General features: G+C 46.0%; 2 protein-coding genes across 4 annotated transcripts in view; one reads left to right on the top strand and one right to left on the bottom strand.

The window, feature by feature from the left end:
- FAN1 (FANCD2 and FANCI associated nuclease 1) overlaps positions 1–16,593 on the top strand; it is a 33,253-nt gene extending 16,660 nt beyond the window's left edge. For both annotated transcript variants that reach the window (XM_044230792.1, XM_044230791.1), the window contains exons 6-14: positions 1,840–1,971; positions 3,957–4,065; positions 5,437–5,556; positions 8,107–8,271; positions 8,772–8,922; positions 11,720–11,823; positions 12,393–12,587; positions 13,192–13,320; positions 16,331–16,593. In XM_044230792.1, the coding sequence (XP_044086727.1) occupies positions 1,840–1,971; positions 3,957–4,065; positions 5,437–5,556; positions 8,107–8,271; positions 8,772–8,922; positions 11,720–11,823; positions 12,393–12,587; positions 13,192–13,320; positions 16,331–16,468 (1,243 nt within the window). In that variant the 3' untranslated portion in view covers positions 16,469–16,593. The remainder of the gene's footprint in view (positions 1–1,839; positions 1,972–3,956; positions 4,066–5,436; positions 5,557–8,106; positions 8,272–8,771; positions 8,923–11,719; positions 11,824–12,392; positions 12,588–13,191; positions 13,321–16,330) is intronic.
- An 867-nt stretch (positions 16,594–17,460) lies between these two features.
- MTMR10 (myotubularin related protein 10) overlaps positions 17,461–20,630 on the bottom strand; it is a 52,040-nt gene continuing 48,870 nt past the window's right edge. For both annotated transcript variants that reach the window (XM_044230793.1, XM_044230796.1), the window contains one exon: positions 17,461–20,630. In XM_044230793.1, the coding sequence (XP_044086728.1) occupies positions 20,034–20,630 (597 nt within the window). In that variant the 3' untranslated portion in view covers positions 17,461–20,033.

Below are 20,630 nucleotides of genomic sequence, written 5' to 3'. Positions count from 1 at the left end.
AGACAGCGGTTCTGAGCGGCCGTGGGCATGTGGGTAGCAGAAGGGAGGTGGAGAAAGGGTCATTGGTTGGAGGTCTCGAGGCTAGGCGTGCCCTGCAGGGTCACAGAGTTTGAAGTCTCAGGCCATTGTGGCTGGAGACACGAGGCAGAGCAAGACGAGACCGGAGGCAGGCTGGTGCCCACAAGGAGGGAGCACAGGCTTCCAAGGAATAGGGGGCTTGCAAGGAGGGGACAGTAAGATTTGGAAGCAGCTGCAAAGAAAGGGAGTCTCCTCCATCTGTCTCTGGGTGGGAGGGTTGTGAGAAGAGCTATCCCCCATGTGAGAGGGCTGGGGGTGCAGCATGGAGGGGGAGGCCGTGTTCTTAACTGGGGTTTAGAGGACGCAGGAGACACAGGTGGGTGGGGGGAAGGGGTTGAGGAAATGGGAGAGGGGCTGATGAACGGGAAGTTCCCAGCAGTACTGGGAGTATGGATGAAATGAGAGCCGGTAACCCTTTCCAGTGGCACTGGAGATGGATCCGGAGATGAGGCACGATGGGGTTGGTCTCAGTGGCCCCTCGAAGGTGGGGCTTGTGCGGTCCATAGGGCTGGGAGTGTGGGGGCTGCTCCTGACGCTCCTGACCACGGAGGAGGTCCTGCGGGGCTGGGCCGGCTTCTGGACAATTCTCCCTGTTGCATTCTCTTTTCTTATCAAACTTAGAATTATCCAGTAGCATTTTATGAGAGAATTAGATCTAAGAGCTCTTGAGCAAATTTCTACATTGAGAGGCAATTTCTTTTCTTCTTATTTGAACACGTTTGCCCATAGTAATATTTTGTGCTTTTCTTTTATTTTTATTTTTATTTTTTTTTCAAAGATTTTATTTATTTTTTTGACACAGAGAGATCACAAGTAGATGGAGAGGCAGGCAGAGAGAGAGAGAGAGAGAGGGAAGCAGGCTCCCTGCCGAGCAGAGAGCCCGATGCGGGACTCGATCCCAGGACCCTGAGACCATGACCTGAGCCGAAGGCAGCGGCTTAACCCACTGAGCCACCCAGGCGCCCTGTGCTTTTCTTTTAGATGTGAGTCCAAAATACAATGACCTTGCACTCAAAGTATCACTTGGGCAAATGTCTTTGCTTTTGGTACCTAAAGAGGCAAGAAGTTGTCTCTGTTTAGCTAAGTGGTTTCATAACCTTTCAGCATTGCTGTCTCCCAAAGAGTGTCTCTTTGCGCAGCCTTTGCCGGGCTACCTCTGACCGAATGACTGTTACCAGATCTACGTCCTAATGTGATTTCGAAGTTGGTTATGTGTTTCCGGGGTTTCTGCCAGATTTTTGAATGAACAAATGAGTACCAAGAATCAGAACTGATGAGCTGATCAATACTACATTTATATAGGGGCGCCTGGGTGGCTCAGTGGGTTAAAGCCTCTGCCTTTGGCTCAGGTCATGATCCCAGGGTCCTGGGATCGAGCCCCATGTCGGGCTCTCTGCTCCGCAGGGAGCCTTCTTCCTCCTCTCTCTCTCTGCCTGCCTCTCTGCCTACTTGTGACTTCTCTCTCTGTGTCAAATAAATAAAAATCTTAAAAAAAAAAATACTACATTTATATAATGGAACGTGTTATGTAACAATATGTGAATGTTTTTATCTTTCCAGCTGGCTAGCCTGTGTTCATTGTTTCAGGCTACTTCAGGGCCATCGTACAGTGTTTTTAGTAGAATCAGATTTAAATACCCTTCATATTTTCAAAAAACACACTTTTGCCCTACAGGGTTAGATCTCGGGGATAGGATGTGGTGTGTGTTATGTAAATGTTCATTCACATTTGAACTTGGATGCTGTGGGGTTTTTCCCCAGATATGCAGCCGCTGCGCACATGCTGAATGACATTTCTACCGCGATGGCCAACGGGAACTGGAAAGAAGCTCACGAGCTCTCTCAATGCGCAAAACGTGATTGGAACAAACTAAAAAGCCACCCTTCCTTGAGGTGAGATCTTTTCCAGGTACCTGTCAAGATTTACTTCTCTAACCAAGTTGTTCTGACCACTTGAAGTAATTCTCTTCGTGAAGCCCTTAGTCCTTTTGTTCTGGGGTCAGATCATCTGCGCAGTTGAATTCCCCACTTGATTTGCACAGTCGGTGTTGTGTGAGGAAGAAGGAAATGTCTGCAGGTCTGAAGTGAATTTTCTAGAACTCGGATTGCTATACAACAGGCATGGGAGTAAACAAATGGCTTTCCACTTGCCTTCTTTTTTTCTTTTTTTAATTGAGATATAATTGACATAACATTGTATCAGTTTCAGGTCTACAGCACAATGATTTGATATTTCTGTCTTGCAGAATGATCATCACAGTCTAGTTAACATCCATCACCATATTTAGAAAATTTTTTTCTACTCTCAGTAAATTTGAGTTATGCAATACAGTATTATTAACTGAATATACAGTATTATTAACTGAATAACTGAGTTATTAATACAGTATTATTAACCTCATGCTGTACATTACATCCCCATGGCTCACGTATTTTGTAACTGAAAGTCTGTACTTTTTAATTCCTTTCACCCTTTTTATGCATCTCCTATTCCCTTAACTTACCATCTTTTGGTATGTTCGCTTCTCTGAACATTGGTCAGCTGAATTTAAATGTTTGGGAAACCCAGAAGCAGGACAGAGGTGGTAAGAGCCATGGTAGATGTGTTCTTCCAATGGAAATTCAAGTAGGTGTTAATCTGAAAAAGAAAACTAAATTAACATTTTCTTTAAAAGATCAAGTACACAACACATGATTTTTTTTTCTTAATGTTAAACATATTCTGTATTTGTTAAGAGATTTTGTTCCTTTATTTTTACATAGGGGTGAGAAAAATTTGTGTTATTCAATAGCTCTTTTAAAAAAACCTTTAGGATATAAAGTTCATATAGAAATGATAATGACTGGGCGCCTGGGTGGCTCAGTTGGTTGAGCAACTGCCTTTGGCTCGAGTCCCGCATTGGGCTCCCAGCTCCATGGGGAGTCTGCTTCTCCCTCTGACCTTCTCGCCTCTCATGCTCTCTCTCACTGTCTCTCTCTCAAATAAATAAACAAAATCTTTAAAAAAAAAAAAAGAAATGATAATGACTTAAAAATCATCGCCAAGAAAATAATCTTTAAAGTTAGGAAAAAAAAAAAACAAAACTGCATTTGCCCATATTTCCTTTAGAAGTATTCTATAATTCAGATTGAAAATTAAGCCATTCCCTGAAAGGCCTTTCTAGAAATGAGATAACCAATGTAGAGTCGCTACTCCTATGATACCCATGGACACTGGAAGATCTTCTTATGACAAGTTAGGTCAATTTATTAACATTTCTGACACCAAGCAGCAAGACAGATGGTTAAAACAAGTTAGTAGGTGATTTTCTTCATCAAAAAAAAAAAGAAAATCGTAGCTAGGAAGTTAGATAATTGTAGACCAGAGGTTGGTAGACGACTTTCATAAAAGGCTGGCTGGCTTCTGTGGCAGCTGCTGACCTCTGCTGTCCCCAGCAGAAGCAGCCCCTGGAGGAATGTGAACGAACCGGCGGGGCAAGATGCCAGCACTATTTATGGCCTGAAATTTGAGTTGTGCATAATTTTCACATGCCACAGACTATTCTCCTTTTCATTTATTTTAACCGTTGCCAAATGGGAAAACCATGCTTAGTCTGCAGGACATAGAAGGTCAGCTGGTGCGCCCGGGATTGGCCTGGGTTTGCTGACCCCTGGCTTAGAAAATTTCAGTGGTTCTTATTTTATCCCAAGGAGTGTCCTAGGAAATGGTGGCTGGCTAGAAGAATGCAGGTGTGTGATATAGAAAATTGCGTACAACTGACAATATTTGGAATGTATCTTTTTAAAAGCTAAAAATTCGGTCTGCTTTGTCTCTTTTTATAATTGTTTTGTCACAAATAAATCAGATTGCTAAACTGCTGGTGTCGTCTTCATTTTAGATACCATGAGAACTTACCAGTGTTTCTGCGCTGTTTTACTGTTGGGTGGATTTATACAAGGATTTTCTCTCGGACTGTTGAAATATTGCAGCGACTTCACATGTATGAGGTTAGAGCACAAGCCCCGACCCCTGGCTTACGGGTAGGTCAGCGGTAAGCTATACAGGAGAGCCCGCCTGTTAGCATTTTCCACTTGCTCAGCATACAGGAATGTCACGAAATGTCACGAAAGCATGCTTGATGTGGGCAGCCTGCTGTCTCCAGGGTTAGTGGGGAGATGGCCAGAGAACCAGCCGTCTCTTCTGCGTGTGAGTGGCTGTGCATGCACCAGAAGGGCCTGGTGGTCCTGGACGGAGCCGTGCGGGGAGCCCCAGCCTAAGTGAGTCTCTGTCAGGACTCCACGTGTGACTTGGGAGGGCTCCCAAAATCTCCGAGGTGGAAACCTCACCTCTGCTGATGTTTCCCGGACAGCTGGCAGGGTCTGCCTGGAAGTAATTTAAAATCACAAATCAGAGATTTGGTCCCATCCCTCCCTATACAAAATGTGAGAGTGGTAGAGTTAGCTTTTGTTATGTTAACGTTGTGGAAAATGCTATTTTACAAAGAGGATACATGGAACTTGGGCTTCTTAGTTTTTTTTTTTTTTTTTTAAGATTTTATTTATTTATTTATTTGACAGAGAGAGAGATCACAGCAGGCAGAGAGGCAGGCAGAGAGAGAGGGAAGCAGGCTCCCTGCTGAGCAGAGAGCCCGATGCGGGACTCGATCCCAGGACCCCGAGATCATGACCTGAGCCGAAGGCAGCGGCTTATCCCACTGAGCCACCCAGGCGCCCAGAACTTGGGCTTCTTAACATGGGTTCGTGAAACCCAAGAGGGTCCATGGGATTGGCTTTGGAGAGTCTATGAGCCCCAGAGTTGCGAGTATACGGGCGTTTGTGCTGCACGTGCTGCAGGAAGACGTTAGATGTTGAAAGAGATCGATGAACCATAAAACCGAACAGTTTGTGTATAAATCTAGACCCAAACGACTCCCTGCTGAGAGGGGTGTTTAGATGAACACACTGGTCGCTGCTTTCTGCCCGCCTCATTCCTCACACCATCGGTCGGCCCTGTGACCTGCTGTGTTCCCAGAAGCACATGCGCTCGCGGCCCCGGAGCAGTGCTCGGCTGCCCAGAACTTGACTGTGTGCGGCCCCGCGCCCGTGGACTTGCTGCGCCGAGAATACCAGTCCGCGGTGTTGACGGAGCTCCGTACACTCTCTCACCGGTTGGCGGGCGATGCCTCAGAGGCGCGGGCCTGCTCCAGGGGGAACGTCTCAGAGTCCTGTTCTCACTCCAGGGTCCTTGGTCTCCTTTTCGGATGGAAGATGGGCTTTCTAAGTGTACTTTGCCAACCTTATTGGTTACTAAATGTAGTTCCTTTTTTTGGAGTGTACGAGTCTAATGGGCTTTCTCTGTTGTTGTTGTTGTTGGAACAGGAAGCAGTCAAGGAGCTTGAAAGCCTCTTGTCCCAGAGAGTGTATTGTCCCGACAGCAGAGGCCGGTGGTGGGACAGACTGGCGCTCAACTTACACCAACACTTGAAACGCCTCGAACCGGTATTCAGTAACTAGCTTCAGCACAGCCTTCTTTAGCTTCTGCCTAAGTGAAAATGCATAGCCTAATGTTAGTACCTTACAAACCTAAATGTCATGAGAATATATATTTTTTAACCTTCTTTTGTCTAAGTTCTTCCAACCCCCCAAGAGCTAACAGAAGCATTACAATGAGGACAGGGCACTTTACACTGATTCTGGAGAGGGGTTGGTAGTCAGCTCTGTGTTGAGGTTTAGGAATTAAGGGAGGGAGCCAGAGAATTAGAGGTCCCCATCCTCGCAGGTGCCTTCAAGGAAGGTCCTTTTGTTTTGGAAATGGTGATTTTATTCATTTGTTGCATTGGGCCTCCAGGTAGAAAGTCTGATGGAAGAGGTTTCCTTCCCCTGGGAAGGGTGTGGTCAGGCCTCCTGGGACTCCAGGGTGTAGCCTGAGGAGGGGTGGGGTTTGCAAACCAGAGGCAACAGCGGCTCTTTGTGTGGCTGCCTGGGGTTCCTCCCCACCAGCCTCCTGTTTGAATTGAACGGTGGGGACTGTGGCTCTGGAAGCTTTTGTTTTTTCCAGCGGCAACATGAAGTGAATCAGGGTGAGGTGGAGGTGGAAAAGTTGACCATGGGTGTGGAAATAGGACAGACTATTTTTACTGCCTTAAACTGAGAAAGTGCCTTGTTGCCTAAAGCGCTTCAAGCTGGTAAAAGCTGTTTTCTTTCTTGGAGGTGGGTGTGGTGCTTCCTTACCCCTCCGTGTTGACTCAGGCTGAAATAGCAAAAAAACGGCGTCTGGTGGCCCCACAGCCAAAGGCAGAGAAACCCTGTATTTATGCTGCTTCCTTCTTCTTCTTCTTCTTTTTTTAATATTTTATTTATTCATTTGACAGGCAGAGATCACAAGTAGGCAGAGAGGCAGGCAGAGAGAAGAGGAAGCAGGCTCCTTGCTGAGCAGAGAGCCTGATGTGAGGCTCAGTCCTAGAACCCTGAGATCATGACCTGAGCCCAAGGCAGAGGCTTTAACCCACTGAGCCACCCCCTACTTCCTTCTTTCATTGAAATAGAGGTTCCAGAGGGTTTGGATTTACCCCTTGTTCACAGTTCTGCTCACAGGAGCACAGAGGTAGAAGAGCCATGGAGATATTTTTGAGATTGACAGAACATCCTCATTCCTCTTGGCCTTTTCTCAGAGAGCTTCCTGGCCGCACCAATGGTCTTCATTTCATCACTGTCGCCTTTCTTTCTTCACATCTGTCTCCGGTGGAGGAATCTGTGGGCAGAGCGCTCAGTGGGTGGCCGGCCCCTCCCCGTGGACGTGGTCACAGAGCCCGGGTCTCCTTTGCCCTTCCCGGTCCTTTGACCATTCCACTCCTGATGGTCTGATCTTTTCGTTGATTTTCAGCATGTTTTTTTATTTGTTTGGTTTTTACTTTTTATTCTCTTATCAGAAGAACTAATACAGAACATTCGGTGGCATTGGTTACAGTCAGGTGTTTGTGCCGGCACCACCGCTGTCCGTTTCTAGGCTTCGTCATCACTCCACACAGAAGCTCTGCAGCCAGCTAGTCATTGCTGCTTGTTGCCCCCCCCCACCCTCACTCCCCGCCAGAAGCCCCTGGTAATGGCTCGTCCGCTGCCTGTTCTAGGTATTTCCTGTATTTCGTCTTTCTTGTCTCTGGCTTGTTTCACTTGGCAGCTTGGGCTCCAGGTTCGGCCCTGTTGTAGGAAGTATCCGAATTTCCTTCCTCTTCAAGGCTGAATGATACTCCATTGTACAGATTGACCACATTCTGTCCGTCCAGTCGTCTCCACATGGACACTTGGCTCGCTTCCACCTTTTGGCTGTTGGGAATAACTCCGCTTATGAACATGGGTTTACAAATATCTTTCAAAACGCTGCTTTTGGTGCTTTCGGGGATGTCCCTAGATGTGGCATTGCTGGGTCATGCAGTAATCCTGTGTTTAGCTTTTTGAGGCACCGCACATTGACTTCCCCAGGGTTGAGTCATGTTTCATTTCTGCCAGCAGTGCACGTGGGTGCCGGTTTCTCCCACATCCTTGTCAGCGCTTATTATTTTCCTTGTTTCTGATTTTAGTCATCCTCTGAGGCCTGAAGTCGTATGTTATGTTATTTTCAGTACTTTTGTTTTTGGTCCAACTTTGAGTAACCTTGAGAAATGCATTTAACTTCTCCAAACACAAGATTCTTCTCCCTGTAAATGAGGAGCCTGGGCCAGCTCTGTGGTTCCTGGAGTGGACCTGAGCATTAAAAGTAGCAGGATGATGGGGGCATCTGGCTGGTTCAGTCGGTAGAGTGGGCGACTCTTGCTCTCAGGGTTGGGAATTCAAACCCCACGTTGGGCGTGGAGATTACTTTAAAAAAAGAAAGAAATGGAACAGAATGAGATCTAAAGAAATACCCTTTATCTATGGAAGTATTACTTTACCCATTTAGTAATTAGCAAAATTGAATAATTAAAAAACAGTGGGGTTTCCTGTCACATTAAATTAGCGGACGCTGCCATGAGCTCTTTCAGGATCCTGATGTGGGACCATGTTCTTCGCTAGGCTGTTAAGTGCATCACAGAAGGGCTGGCCGATCCAGAAGTCAGGACGGGACATCGTCTTTCACTGTATCAGCGAGCTTTGCGCCTGAGAGAGTCTCCGAGCTGTCAGAAGTACAGGCACCTCTTCCATCAGCTGCCAGAAATAACTGTGGATGATGTCAAACATGTAAGTAAATATCCTTTGGGCACTTTGGACTTAAGTGGATTTGCTGGTTTTTTTCCTGAAAGGAAACAGCCTAAGAACAGTTTCTCGTATGCATTTTCTTTTAGACGTAGAAACTCTAGTATTCGTTTAGGACAGGACTCCGTTTTCACACCAGTGGCTCCTACATCAGAAGCTGGGCTGGTCGGGGCGTGGGTCTGCTTGAGCCCTGGGCGGAGTGACTTTCTATAAAACTCCGGAGTGAGGAGCTCACAGCCTTCTGCCAGTGTCTCTTGCTTGGTCAGGGCCCCTAGAGAGCAGCTTTGGGGTCCATGTCTCCCCTGTTCCGGGGGCCTGTCCATACCCTCACAGTCGCCAGAGCATGGGTCACATGGTTTCGCGCTCTGCTTGAATAGGTGGCTTACGGGGAGCAGAGCGAGGTGTGTCCTTAAGACATGAAAGTCGGGTTTGCAGGGACTGTAGCTCGAGGGAGACTGATGGATGTTCTCCTTCTGCCATCTCAGGTGACCATCACGGGCCGGCTGTGCCCGCAGCGCGGGATGGGCAAGTCTGTGTTTGTGATGGAGGCTGGGGAGCCCACCGCCCCTGCCGCAGTCCTGTGCTCTGTGGAGGAAGTGGCGCTGGCCTATTACAGACGCAGCGGCTTCGACCAGGGTAAAGCACGTTTCTCCCAGGCTGCCCAGTCCCTGGTGATGGGTCGTCAGCAGGGGGTGGCCGCCATCTCCGTCCTGTCCCGGTGGAAGATCTGCTGACCTGGAGGGCGTGGAAAGGGGTTTTTACTCACGATATTTGTTAAAGGCCGTCTTCTTCCATTTAGCCAGCAGCATCTACCGCCAAAGGCCTGTGAGGAACAGCGCTTTCTGGTGGGATGTTAGAAACGAGTGGGACTGGGTTTTTCTTTCAGAGAACTTTTGTTGGGCCTGGGAGGAGAAAGGGCAGAGGATTCCAGAGGTGCTGCCTGGTAGCAGAGCCCATTAGAGGAGGTAGGAGCTGTGGAGCTGGGCCAGGCTGTTCTGGAAAGAGTAAGCAGTCCTCATAGTCAGCCAGCAACTTTCAGGGGATTGAAGGACCAAGTCCTGCGATGGGATAGCACCAAAGGAACCAGAGAAATGGCTAGAAAGAGCAGTGCTTTTCGTTTTAGTTTTCTTTTTTGTACATTTTTTATTAAAATTCTGGTTCTTTAACATACGGGTTATGTTAACACAGGAACAGCAAAGTGTTTTGTTTCTAAATAATTATCTCTTCTGGAATTGCTGGTGTTTGTTTATCCGCATTAGCCCCTCTTCTTACTCTTGTTTTGATTTTGCTCTCCGACAATCAGTGCTTTATCCAAGGCCCAGGCAAAGAGGAGATGTTGGGAATTTGCTTTCTGATGAACTTGTCACTCTGCCCTTAGCAAAGTGTAGTACTGACTAGAAAAAGTAAAAGCAAATGCTGTGAGAGAGGAATTGCAAAAGAAGCACCCATCGGCCACCCCCAGAGACAAGGGGGAGGGCAGGGCAGCTCTGCTGGAGAGGCCACTCTAGTCATTCTTTATTTTTTAAAACTGTTATGGAAGGTATTGAACTTGCCCTTGTACCGAAGCAGAGTGGTGCCGTCAGCCCTGTGTACTGTGGTCGCGGTGTTCCTTCCAGCCTCCCTACCCTCAGGCCTTGGAAGCCGACCCCGAACACTGGCCCACATGCCCGCTCCCGGGGCTGCCCACCAAGCCCATCCTTCCACCAGGCAGGACTCCCCTTGCCCATGCCGAGGGGTCACGAGGATTTAAAACACCCTAATACCTTCAAATTGGTGAAAATAAAGACATTATTCCATTGAGTGTTACGTCAGCTTTCAGAAGATTAATGAGGACTGTGAAATGACGATGAGTGTTAGAACAGTTGAGATTAATCTCTGTGGTATCTTTATTGCTCACAGGGAAGGGAGATGCTATAAGGGAAGAAGTACAAACCCCAGCGAAGACAGAGATACCACAGACTTAAAGGTTAGAAATAAAAGAACAGAATGAAGAGCTGTCCTCAGAGAAGCCACAGGAGACACGTAAACTGGGCAGTCGAGGGCAGAGCGCATGGGGATTAGGGCGTGTGGTGGGCAGGCCGTGAGGCGAGCACAGTGAAATGCTTTCAGTCTAGCCATGAGCTTGAAAAACGGACAGGTGATTCCATTTCCGGAGTATAAAATATTTCCTTCATTTTTAAAAAATGCTGCAGTGAAAATGAGTGGAACCCTTGCTGTCCATCTGTTTGAGAAGAGATGTGGAAGTAAGGCCCATCTCAGGCCCCCTTGGAAGTTTATTTCGGAGGGACTCAGAAGGAGCTCACCAAAAGTGACTTCACTTCCAATACAAATGCTTGGTGTAGACCACTTAGGAGTGCAGGAATTCTGACCGCCAGTATTCCTGCCTGGAGGGTGGACGGTGTGCACTCCCAGGCAGAGAGCATGCTGGGAGTGGAGACCCAGCATTACGCCTGGCTGAGTAGGAGCCCAGGATCCTGGTATAAAGCTTGCTGGTGAAAACAGCTTGGCTCCAGCCCAGAGGCCTGAGTGAGAGCCCTTCTGCCTGCCCATCAGGACAGGGTCATTGGGGTCAGCACCTCATTTCGCCCATCAGGACAGGGTCATAGGGGTCAGGCACCCACGTGGGCACCATCCCCTGTCAGATGTGTTGAAGTGCAGAACATTTGTCTGGGAGACAGGTCTGTGTGCTGTGCTAAGACTGAGCCTCTGGTCTCCTCAACTGTGCTGTGAACACCTGTGTGGCCTGGGCACATGGTCAGTTGAGCTCGTGGTTCAGTCAGTACAGTTTGTGTGGGGTGTGAGGCAGGGATCTAAACTCGATGGTCTCTAGGGTGGAAAGTTTCTAGGAGAGCCCTGGCGCTCTGGGATGGAAGGTTTCTAGGAGAGCCCTGGATCTCAGAAACACTGGGCTCGCTTGTCCAGGACAAAGCATTGGAACACTAGGTCCAGTGAGGTGGATGGAGACAGCACCTGCTAGGTCAGAGGGCTTGGGCTCCTGGGTGCTGGTCTTTCTCCGATAAATCTGTTCTGGGAAGCCGTTCTGCAGGTTTGGCTGCGGGACCCTGCACGGAGCCCCGCACGGGGGTCTTGGCCCCCCCACACCCACCAAATCGAACCTCAGGAACCTGAGGAGGGAATATCTGTTTTCATTTATTTATCTTTAAACACGTTCCTTACATTTCTCACTAAAGTTGGAGAACTGTTACTTTATGGGTCTGAGTTTCCCCATAATTACTAAGATTTTTGCTTTTAAATGAGCCTTCTGTATATAAGCAAAGTGATGTAAACAGATGAGTTAGGAATGGCAAGAAAACAGCTTTTGCATTTGAAACTAAAATCTATTATTTCCTTCAAATTGAGTAAACAGTAGGTTATGGTGGGTTTTTAAAAAACAGAGAAACCTGACTTTGCTGTGTGTGTTGCTTTGTCTTAGGGATTCACGGGGAAGGGTCCACCTTCAGCACGCTGTTCGGCCTCCTCCTGTGGGATATAATCTTCATGGACGGGATACCAGACGTCTTCAGAAACGCCTACCAGGTGCGCAGGTCACGCCAGACCCCGGGTGTGCTTTTTAGGCGAGCAGCGGCTCCTGCCCTCTGTGCCTCCAGCCTGCCTGCAGGCCGCGTCTGCAGCCATCGGAAGCCTGCCGGCGACGGGCTCTGGGATGGTGCTGATTCTCTGTAAGAATAGTCTTTCGTTTTACATTCGGATTCATAGATCTTAAAATGTAAGTCTGTTAACTTTTCACCTTGAACCTACTTTACCTTCATTCCACTTGAACGTGTAGTGTGGGTTTCTTCAGCTTTGACCTTGACCAGTCAGTCTCCTGTCAGGGCCAGGCCTCCCCGCATGTGCTGTCGCACGCGCCTGCTGAGAGCACTGCCCATGTAAACCGAAGCTCCTTTTCCCGATTACGACTCTGACAAACCAGTGCAATAAGTTGCTTTATGTGCGATTACTTAATTTTTTACTTCTCTTTTGAGGAGAAGAATGTGTCAGTTTAATACGATTGGCCAGTTTCCCAGATTTTATGGTATCGAGTGTTCTTCTGATGACCCCGGCTCTGTCCGGGCACCGAACGAGGGCTTGTTTTTCCCACGACGCAGGCTTTCCCGCTGGACTTGTGCACGGACAGCTTCTGCGCCAGCCGGCAGCCGGCCATCGAGGCCAGGCTGCAGCAGATTCACAGTGCGCCCGTGGAGAGCCTGCGCGCCTGGGTGGCAGCTGCGTGGCAGGCCCAGGAGGGCAGAGTGGCTTCCCTGGTCAGCTGGGATCGCTTTGCTTCTCTTCAGCAAGCTCAGGTGAAAATCTACAGGGAGAGTTGCCCAGAAAGTACCACCCCCCAGTGCTGGGTGTGCTTCTGGCAAGATCTGTTCACGTGTGTGCATGTGTATATGCACGCATATTTCTCTATGTGATGGTCCTGCGTATACATTCATGGAGATGCTAGTCCCCTAGTCCAGATGTCCCTGTTATCAGTGGGACCATATCAGGACACAGAGTAAGCCCAGTGTTGCTTTCTTCCCCTTAGCTGACAGCTTCCCTTTCCCTGACCTATGACCCTCAGCAGGGAGGTGCTCTTCCTGTCCCTGCAACTACTAGCCTTCATCCTTGTCCTATTTCTGAGGATTTACACCAAATTCTCTCTTCCTCAGCTGTTCCCCAGGGTTTTCCCGACTAGATAGAAGTCTGACTGGGCGAAGGAAACCTAATTTCCCAGAGCTTGTGGTGGGCATTTTGGCCAGTGGCCCTGTGGCCTTGGCCCTGACCCAAGCAGCAGAATGACCCTTGCTGTCCTTGGAATCCTTCTCTGTGGAATTACGGTTTTCTGTTTCGTGATCAGTGAAAGTATTCTAGGATTTCTGTTGTAAGGCGTGGCTAACCAGACCTGTGTTTTGTGTTCAGGACCTCGTTTCCTGCCTGGGCGGCCCCATCCTCAGTGGTGTGTGCCGGCGCCTGGCCACAGACTTCCGACACTGCCGAGGGGGCCTCCCCGACCTGGTGGTGTGGGACTCCCAGAGCCGTCGCTGTAAGGTCAGTTGCATCAGAATGGAAAGTCCTATTTCCATGATAATTTCATTGGCAACTTAAGCAAAGGCTCCAGTCTAGGCATTTCTTGGATGATCGTTGGCAAGATCGAATCCCTTGAACGCTGTTGGACTGAGGGCCCTGGTTCCTTGGTTGCTGTTGGCAGGGCCTCCACACCAGGGGCTGTAGAGGCCTCTCCTCTCCACTGTGCAACACTCCACCTAGCAGCTCATTCATCAGAGCATGCAGGTGAGAAGAGCCAGAGTGTGAGCAAGATGGGAGTCAGTCTCTTATAACCAGATCTTGGAAGGGATCTTCCATCACTTTTGCTGTATTCTTGTATTAGAAGCAAGTCACAGATTCCAGTGCCCCCCTCCAAGGGAAGAAATTCTGCAGGTGTGAACACCGGGAGGCTGAGATGATGGGGTGCTGTTCTCTAAGCTCCCAGGAGTGAATGCCTTGTCACATGTTCAAGGCCGAGGGCCACCTTGTTTCTCCTTGGTCTTTCCCTGCTGCCCATCCCAGGTTGGTTTTTATTACTGAGTTCTAAGATTAAAATAAAATTCTAGATATAAATCCTGTATCAGATATATTTTATCCCAGGCTGTGGCTTATCTTTTCATGCTCATAATAGTATCTTTTGAAGAGCAGAATTCTTAAATTTTGGCCAAGTCCAACTTCTCTGTTCTTTAACGGGTCATGCTTTTGGGGTCATGGGATATCTCGGACTGGAACTGTGGATTTGTGTATTTCTCCTTGCAGTTAGTTCTCTCCAGTTTGCTTCCTGTATTTTGAAGCTCTGTGATTAGATGTATAAACTTGAAGGCCTGTCATATCCACTTGATGAGTTGATTTCTTCATCATCGTGAAATGACCCTCTTTTATTCCTGGTAGTGTTCTCCACTCAGACATCAACCGATACTAGTAAATAGCCGCTCCAGCTTTCTTTTGATTAGTGCTAACAGGACGTATCTTTCTCTGTTCTTTATTTTAACTGGTTTCATCTTTAACAGGCTTCTTGTAGGCAGCATTACAGCAGGGTATGACTTTTTAATTCACTTTGACAATCTCTTGCCTTTTAATGGGGTATTTGGACCATTTACATTTGATGTGATTATTGATGATTGGCTTTAAAGCTACCATATTGAGGGGCGCCTGGGTGGCTCAGTTGGTTAAAGCCTCTGCCTTCGGTTCAGCTCATGATCTCAGGGTCCTGGGATCGAGCCCCGCATCGGGCTCTCTGTTCGGCGGGGAGCCCGCTTCCTCCTCTCCCCCTCTCTCTGCCTGACTCGCTGCCTACTTGTGCTCTGTCAAATAAATAAATAAAATCTTTTAAAAAAAAAAAAAAAAGCTACCATCTTGATACTTGTTTTCTGTTTGTCTGAGCTTTCTTTTCTCCTTTTCTCACATTTTTCTTCATCTTTTTTTTTTTTTTTTTAAAGATTGTGTTCTAATCCTTTGTTAGCTTGTTAGTTATAATTCTTTGTTGTAAGTGTCAACACTCTAGTGTTGACTGTGTAGATCTTAAACTTCCCATCTTTCGGGTGATGTTATGCCATCCCTTGTACAGTATAAAGAACAAGAGTATGTTTTTGTATCTCCTCTCCTGGTCTTTTTGTTCTGTTCATATATCGTATTTTTACATGTTACAAACTCTATATATTTTTTTGCTTTCTACAGTTGATTTAAGAATATTTGTAATTACTCACATAGATACAAATTATTTTTCCTCCCCTAGATACAATTTCTTTTCAAAGATTGATTTAATTATTTGAGAGAGAGAGAATATGAACAGGGGGAGGGGTTGATGAAGAGGGGGAGAGAGGGAGAGAATCCTCAAGCCTCTGGTGAGCATGGGCCCAATAGGCTTGATCCCAAGACCCCGAGATCGTGACCCCGAGCTGAAATCAAGAATTGGATGCTTAACTGACTGAGCCATCCAGGCACCCCCTCCACCAGATAAAAATTCTGCTTGTTATTCTTATGTAAAGATCCACATTTCCATGCGATGTCGTCCTCCTTCTGCTTAAAGAACTTGAACACTTCTTGAAATGGAGGCCTTCTAGTGATGAATTATTTAGGCTTTCTAAGTCTAAGTCTTTATTTCATCTTTGCTTTTGAAGGGTATTTTCTCTGAAGAAAAAAATTTTATGTTGACAGCTTTTTTCTTTCAGTATTTTGAAATAATGGTCCATTGTCCTCTAGCTTGGATTGTTTTTTACTGATATACGTGTAATCTTTCCCTTTAGGCTTTAAAAAATTCTAGCTGCTTTTAGAATATTCCTTTTATCACCAGTTATGCTACTTAATTATTTCTTTGTGTAGTGTTATGTTTCTTTTCTTGGGGTTCATTGATCCTTGGGTTTATAGTTTCCATCAAATTTGGAAAATCTGGGTAGTTTTTATTGCTGTTTTGAAGTTCATTAATCTGCAGTGAATAAAACTGACAGTGTCCCCGCCTTCATGAAGCTGGTATGTAATGCACAGTTTTGTCTTTGGATACATGCCGTGGAGGACCCTGCTTAGAGAGGTGCTGGACCTCTCTTGAGATGAATTTAAGCTAAGCATTGAAGGGTAAGAAGTCAGACATTTGAAGAACAGGAAGAAATGTCCCGGGCAGAGGGAACAGTAAGCATATGGAAGGGCCCTTCAATTGGGAAGAGGCTGGTCTTTCTCAGAACTTTGGAGTGGTTGGCACAGTCCAGATCATAGTTTTAGAGGTCCTGGCAAAAGTTTGGATTTAATTGCAAATAAAAGAGAAAGTAATCAAAGGGTTTTAAGCATGGGAGCAACAATCTAGTGCATGCTTTAAAACTGCTTCTCAACTGTATAATCAGAATCAAATTGCTAGTTCTTTGTGAAGAACTGCCTACTTCCTACAGAATAATTCGGAGTTCCATACATGAATCTTTATTTTATATATGTAAGTAGAGCAGTATAGGTGAAAACTACTATAGCCTTCGTGGCTATTGTTTCAGTAAGATACTAATAACTTTTTTTAAAACTTACATTCCAGCTGGTGGAAGTTAAAGGCCCCAACGATCGTCTTTCACATAAGCAAATGCTCTGGTTGGATGAACTGCAGAAGCTGGGGGCTGAAGTAGAAGTCTGCCACGTGGTTGCCACTGGAGCTAAGAGCAAAAGCCTCACTTAACTAAGGTGTGGAGCTGGGGGTGTCTGGTGACAAATGGATTGATTTTCAAAAGTATAAAGCATCGTTACATTTTATTTAACTTTGATTTTGTTATGTCAGTAATAAACCTGAGAGTTTAAGACCCATCACTGTACAGTGTCTGTGTGTCATAAAACTTGGTCTTGGCTCAAATGTACTCATTGATCACACAGAGCAGGTAATGAATTTTCTAGAAGGTCAGTACCTTGGTGGCCATTTTAGGAAATGGATGCATCTACGTTATTAAAATAGACTTGCAAAACAGCTGGGAAATAAACCAAACAAATGGGATGTTTCACAGCTTTTGGTCTTTCATTAAAGTAACATTCTTGTTGTTTCTAGTAAGTACATTGGAGAGACCTGAATTTAAGGTTTTCTCTACTGCCCTGATACACTCAGCTGTTGAACATTCTTGCTTTAGGATTATCTAAAGAAGGGCACAAATTCTTTCTCTGGGAATTAAAAATAAATTCTCATTAAGTTCTGTAACTTTTAACTTGCTCTTACTAATTGGGCCTAGATTATCAAAGGAATGAATAGTCTTTATCAAAGGCAACTGTCCCTTTTCATCCCTAACCTAATGACTAGAGGGGCAATTTTCTATATAGACGGTGTAATTGCAATTGGGCTCTTCCCACGAGCTCTAAGCCAAGGAAGGTCTATGGTAGAAAGGCAACTAACCAGGACGATAGGACCAGGAGTCCAGGATGGGGGCCCCAGTTACACCCAGACTAGTTCAGAGGACTTTTTAGGGAAATGTTACTCCCCAGCTTGGTAATTTAGTGAATGGAAGGACAGGTTAGGGCATTGTCCATTAATACCCACATGCCCTTAACTATAGCCAGTTCTAATTAGAGCAGGCAAAACAATGGAGTGGATGAGACCCACACAAGTACTGTTGGAAGAAAATGCCTTCGCTTCTTGAATCACTGCATTCTTGTAGATGATTTCGTATTGATAACTACAGCAACCAATTTCTGTGGAAATTTTATTTAGCAGTCAAAATTTCCTTCACATTCATCACTGTTGAACAAGATCTCTCACTTCCTGCTCATCCTACTTTAACTCAAGTCAGAATTTTAGGCACAAAGGTTTTAGTTTTCTCTCAAAATCAAGTTCTAACTAATTGAGGTTACTGCTACGGCAGGCAGGTTTTCTTGAAGGTATGCAGACTAATTTTAACCCTCTGTTAGCACAAATTAATATACTTTTCTTAAATAAAGTTAAGACATTTTTGGTTTTAAAACTGGTTTCCATCATAAAATAGCAGTAAGACATTGTACACCTTTCAGTTCAGTACTACGAAGTCCCAAGCTGTGAGGGCCGCGTGGCGTCCGGTCGGCACACACTTGGCTCGCAGGGCAGAGGGGCCGGAGCGTGAGGCGCTCTTCAGCGCGGCGTCCATAACCACACACAAGACTTCGGTCACCACCAATGCCTTTCTGCCAGCACAGGTGCCGGGCAGCTCTACGACAGCCAGGACTTAAAGCCGGTATAGTTGTTCTTCATATTATGCACGGTAAATTGTGGCACAATAATCATGATATAACAACTGTCCCGCAAAAATAAAATGAAAAACCATTTTTAGTACATTTGATTATCATACAAAAATATGCACATTTTCTATTTTAAAACAGTATTAATAGTACCTAATTTTTTTAAGCTTGTAAATTAACAACAAAAAAATTGCTAAAGGGATTGAAATAAATGTGTGAGGAAAGAGAAGTATAAAGAAATAAATGTTCAACAATCCCTCTCCAACACCCCCCAATTTAGGATAATCTGTAATAATAAAAAGGCAGCTTAACCAAAAAGGGAGAATTATTACACTTTCTAAGGCAGGATACACTGTGAGATTTTAAGGGGATTGGGACTGGTTTCCAATCAAGGACTATAAAATGTTTAATGGCAACAGTGCTATTTTTTTTATATAAACTGAAAAAAAGCCCTTATCTTCTAGGCAACAAGCTGGCAAAAACATTGGGTTTAGCCACAAGATGAATTTCTTAAGGCATTTTCTAAAAACTTCTGTCCTTGAAGTCCAGAGACATCATTTGTAAAAAGGAGAATAATTCAAATAGAAACAGCTACTCATTACACATGAACAGTAAAATACGGCTTCGAAAAAAACTTTAGAAAAGATTAACCACTTCACTATAAAACTTCTTTAAAGCTTAAGGTGGCAGTTTAAGAAACTCTAAGTAACCGCCCAATTAGAAAACATCCATCCTATAAACAGGGACCAGGGTGTGATGCCGACAGCTATTGCCATTTCGAGCCTTGCTCGGGGCCCCCACTGTGTGGCCTGGGTTCCTGTCCCACAATCTGACCAACACACACCTTTTGTGCTTCTCCATCGCGATACTGCTGGCAGAGGCCAGGAGCGGGGGGCTTCTCTCCACATTAAGGTGGCAGTATTTTGAGAGGAGTACCCTTTTATTTGTCCTGCTGGCTATACTAACCACTAAGAACTTTGTCCGTGGGAGAAGGGCCTTCTGTACAGGTGAGCAGACTCACCACCTCATTAGCAATTTCCAAGGGAAAGCGTCAGCAACAGTTAACCGCACCGGAAATCCTGACGGGCAATGCCCCGAATGCCTGAGCAAGACACCTATTTTCGAAGGTGGATTTCCGCACGGACAGCACTCACCCCTCCTGCTGTCACCAACCTGGTCCTCCCCACAGGACCGTGGTGTCCTCGTTGACTTTCAGAGGGAAGGAAATGCAGTTCTGGGCACTCCTGGCTATTGGTATGAAGCTCAGTGGTGAGAAACCTGTTTCTAATATGTAGGCTTTTAACACCCTAATTTTAAAAACTGAAATTGTGTTTTACTTTGTGTTAATGCATACCTTAATTAATATTAATGTCAAAGGCACTTTAAGTTTGTATTATCTACAGCAAATCTTTTAAAGTCAACAGTGCGTATTAGTCCTATGAAGGTAGAAGCAAACTCATGATTTTAAAACACAGTGATCTACGGTACCAAACAAGGTGACCTGCAATAAATTACGGCCCTAGAAATACTGAACCCTCAGCTGAGTTCAATTAGCAAGAACCACATGACCAGAAAAATATACAAATACCACCTAATACCTGTGGGGGGCGCTTACCAGATGCATTTAAAAATCTACTTAAAATTAATTTCTTAGCTTTCCTGGTGTCTGCTCTTTGGGGTGCTCACCTGAGGACCAGGTAACCTTTAGAAGGTAGCAGGAGAAAGTGGATGCGGACAAAATAAATGCCATAGAAAAAACCTGATTCGTTTGCTCACAGTATTAAGAGTGGGGGAATGTCTGCCTACAGATCACCTAAAACTAAGGTAGGCCTGAAATGACAAAAAAGAGGCCATAAGAAAGAAAAGTTCTGCCTATTTTTTTTAAAAAATTATGAAAGACGCACAATTCAACATATTTTTAAATATTAGTGCAAATTTCAACTGTTATTCTGACATAGAAAATTCTTGGAGCCTCAAATGCCTAGGTTAGCAATTTTAAGTCAGAGGAAAAGTTTATGGCTGCCCTCAAAACGTTCAGAAAATAGTACATTTCAGTCTTCATTTGCTAGTGTCTCAGTAGATAACCATATTTTGGCCCCACTTAGAAATTTGCTTAATGGTGTTCCTGAAATGCTTCGTCTGCAGAGGTTGCCTACGGGGGAGAAGGGGAAGGAGGAGGAAAGGAAGTCGGGCGTCGCCGAGGCATCGTGCGGGCCGCTGGCCCGGAAGTACATCCTGCTCTTGTCCAGCTCCGAATAGCAGGCTTCCAGAGGCCCAGCCCGCTGCTGCCGGAGCGTCCTGCTGAGCACGTCCACCTCGTCGGCCAGCAGGGAGAGCTTATGAAAGGCAGTGATGAAGCCCCCGAGGTTGATCTGGGCCTCGGGCACCCAGCGGAAGTAGCAGAGTTTCCAGAGCTTCACGTGCGTCCCAGAGAGATGCGGCAGGAGGACGCCGTGCAGGTCGGCTGGTTTGGAAAACCACTCCCTGAAATACCGCTCCATCCCGCTGCGCTGGCCATCGGGCTGCTGAGGAGGGTCGGGCTTTGCTTTTAATATTAATGAATTTCTCCTCGGAACTAAGTCTTGGTCACCGATGATTCCGTTCTTTAAGGAAGCTGGCATTCCTCTCAGTGTGGAGCTGTAGCTTTT

Source organism: Neovison vison, chromosome 13 (genome assembly GCF_020171115.1).
Source record: "Neovison vison isolate M4711 chromosome 13, ASM_NN_V1, whole genome shotgun sequence".
Taxonomy (NCBI): Eukaryota; Metazoa; Chordata; class Mammalia; order Carnivora; family Mustelidae; genus Neogale; species Neogale vison.
The sequence above is the reverse complement of the archived record's forward strand: the minus strand, read 5'-3'. Positions and strand labels throughout refer to the sequence as shown.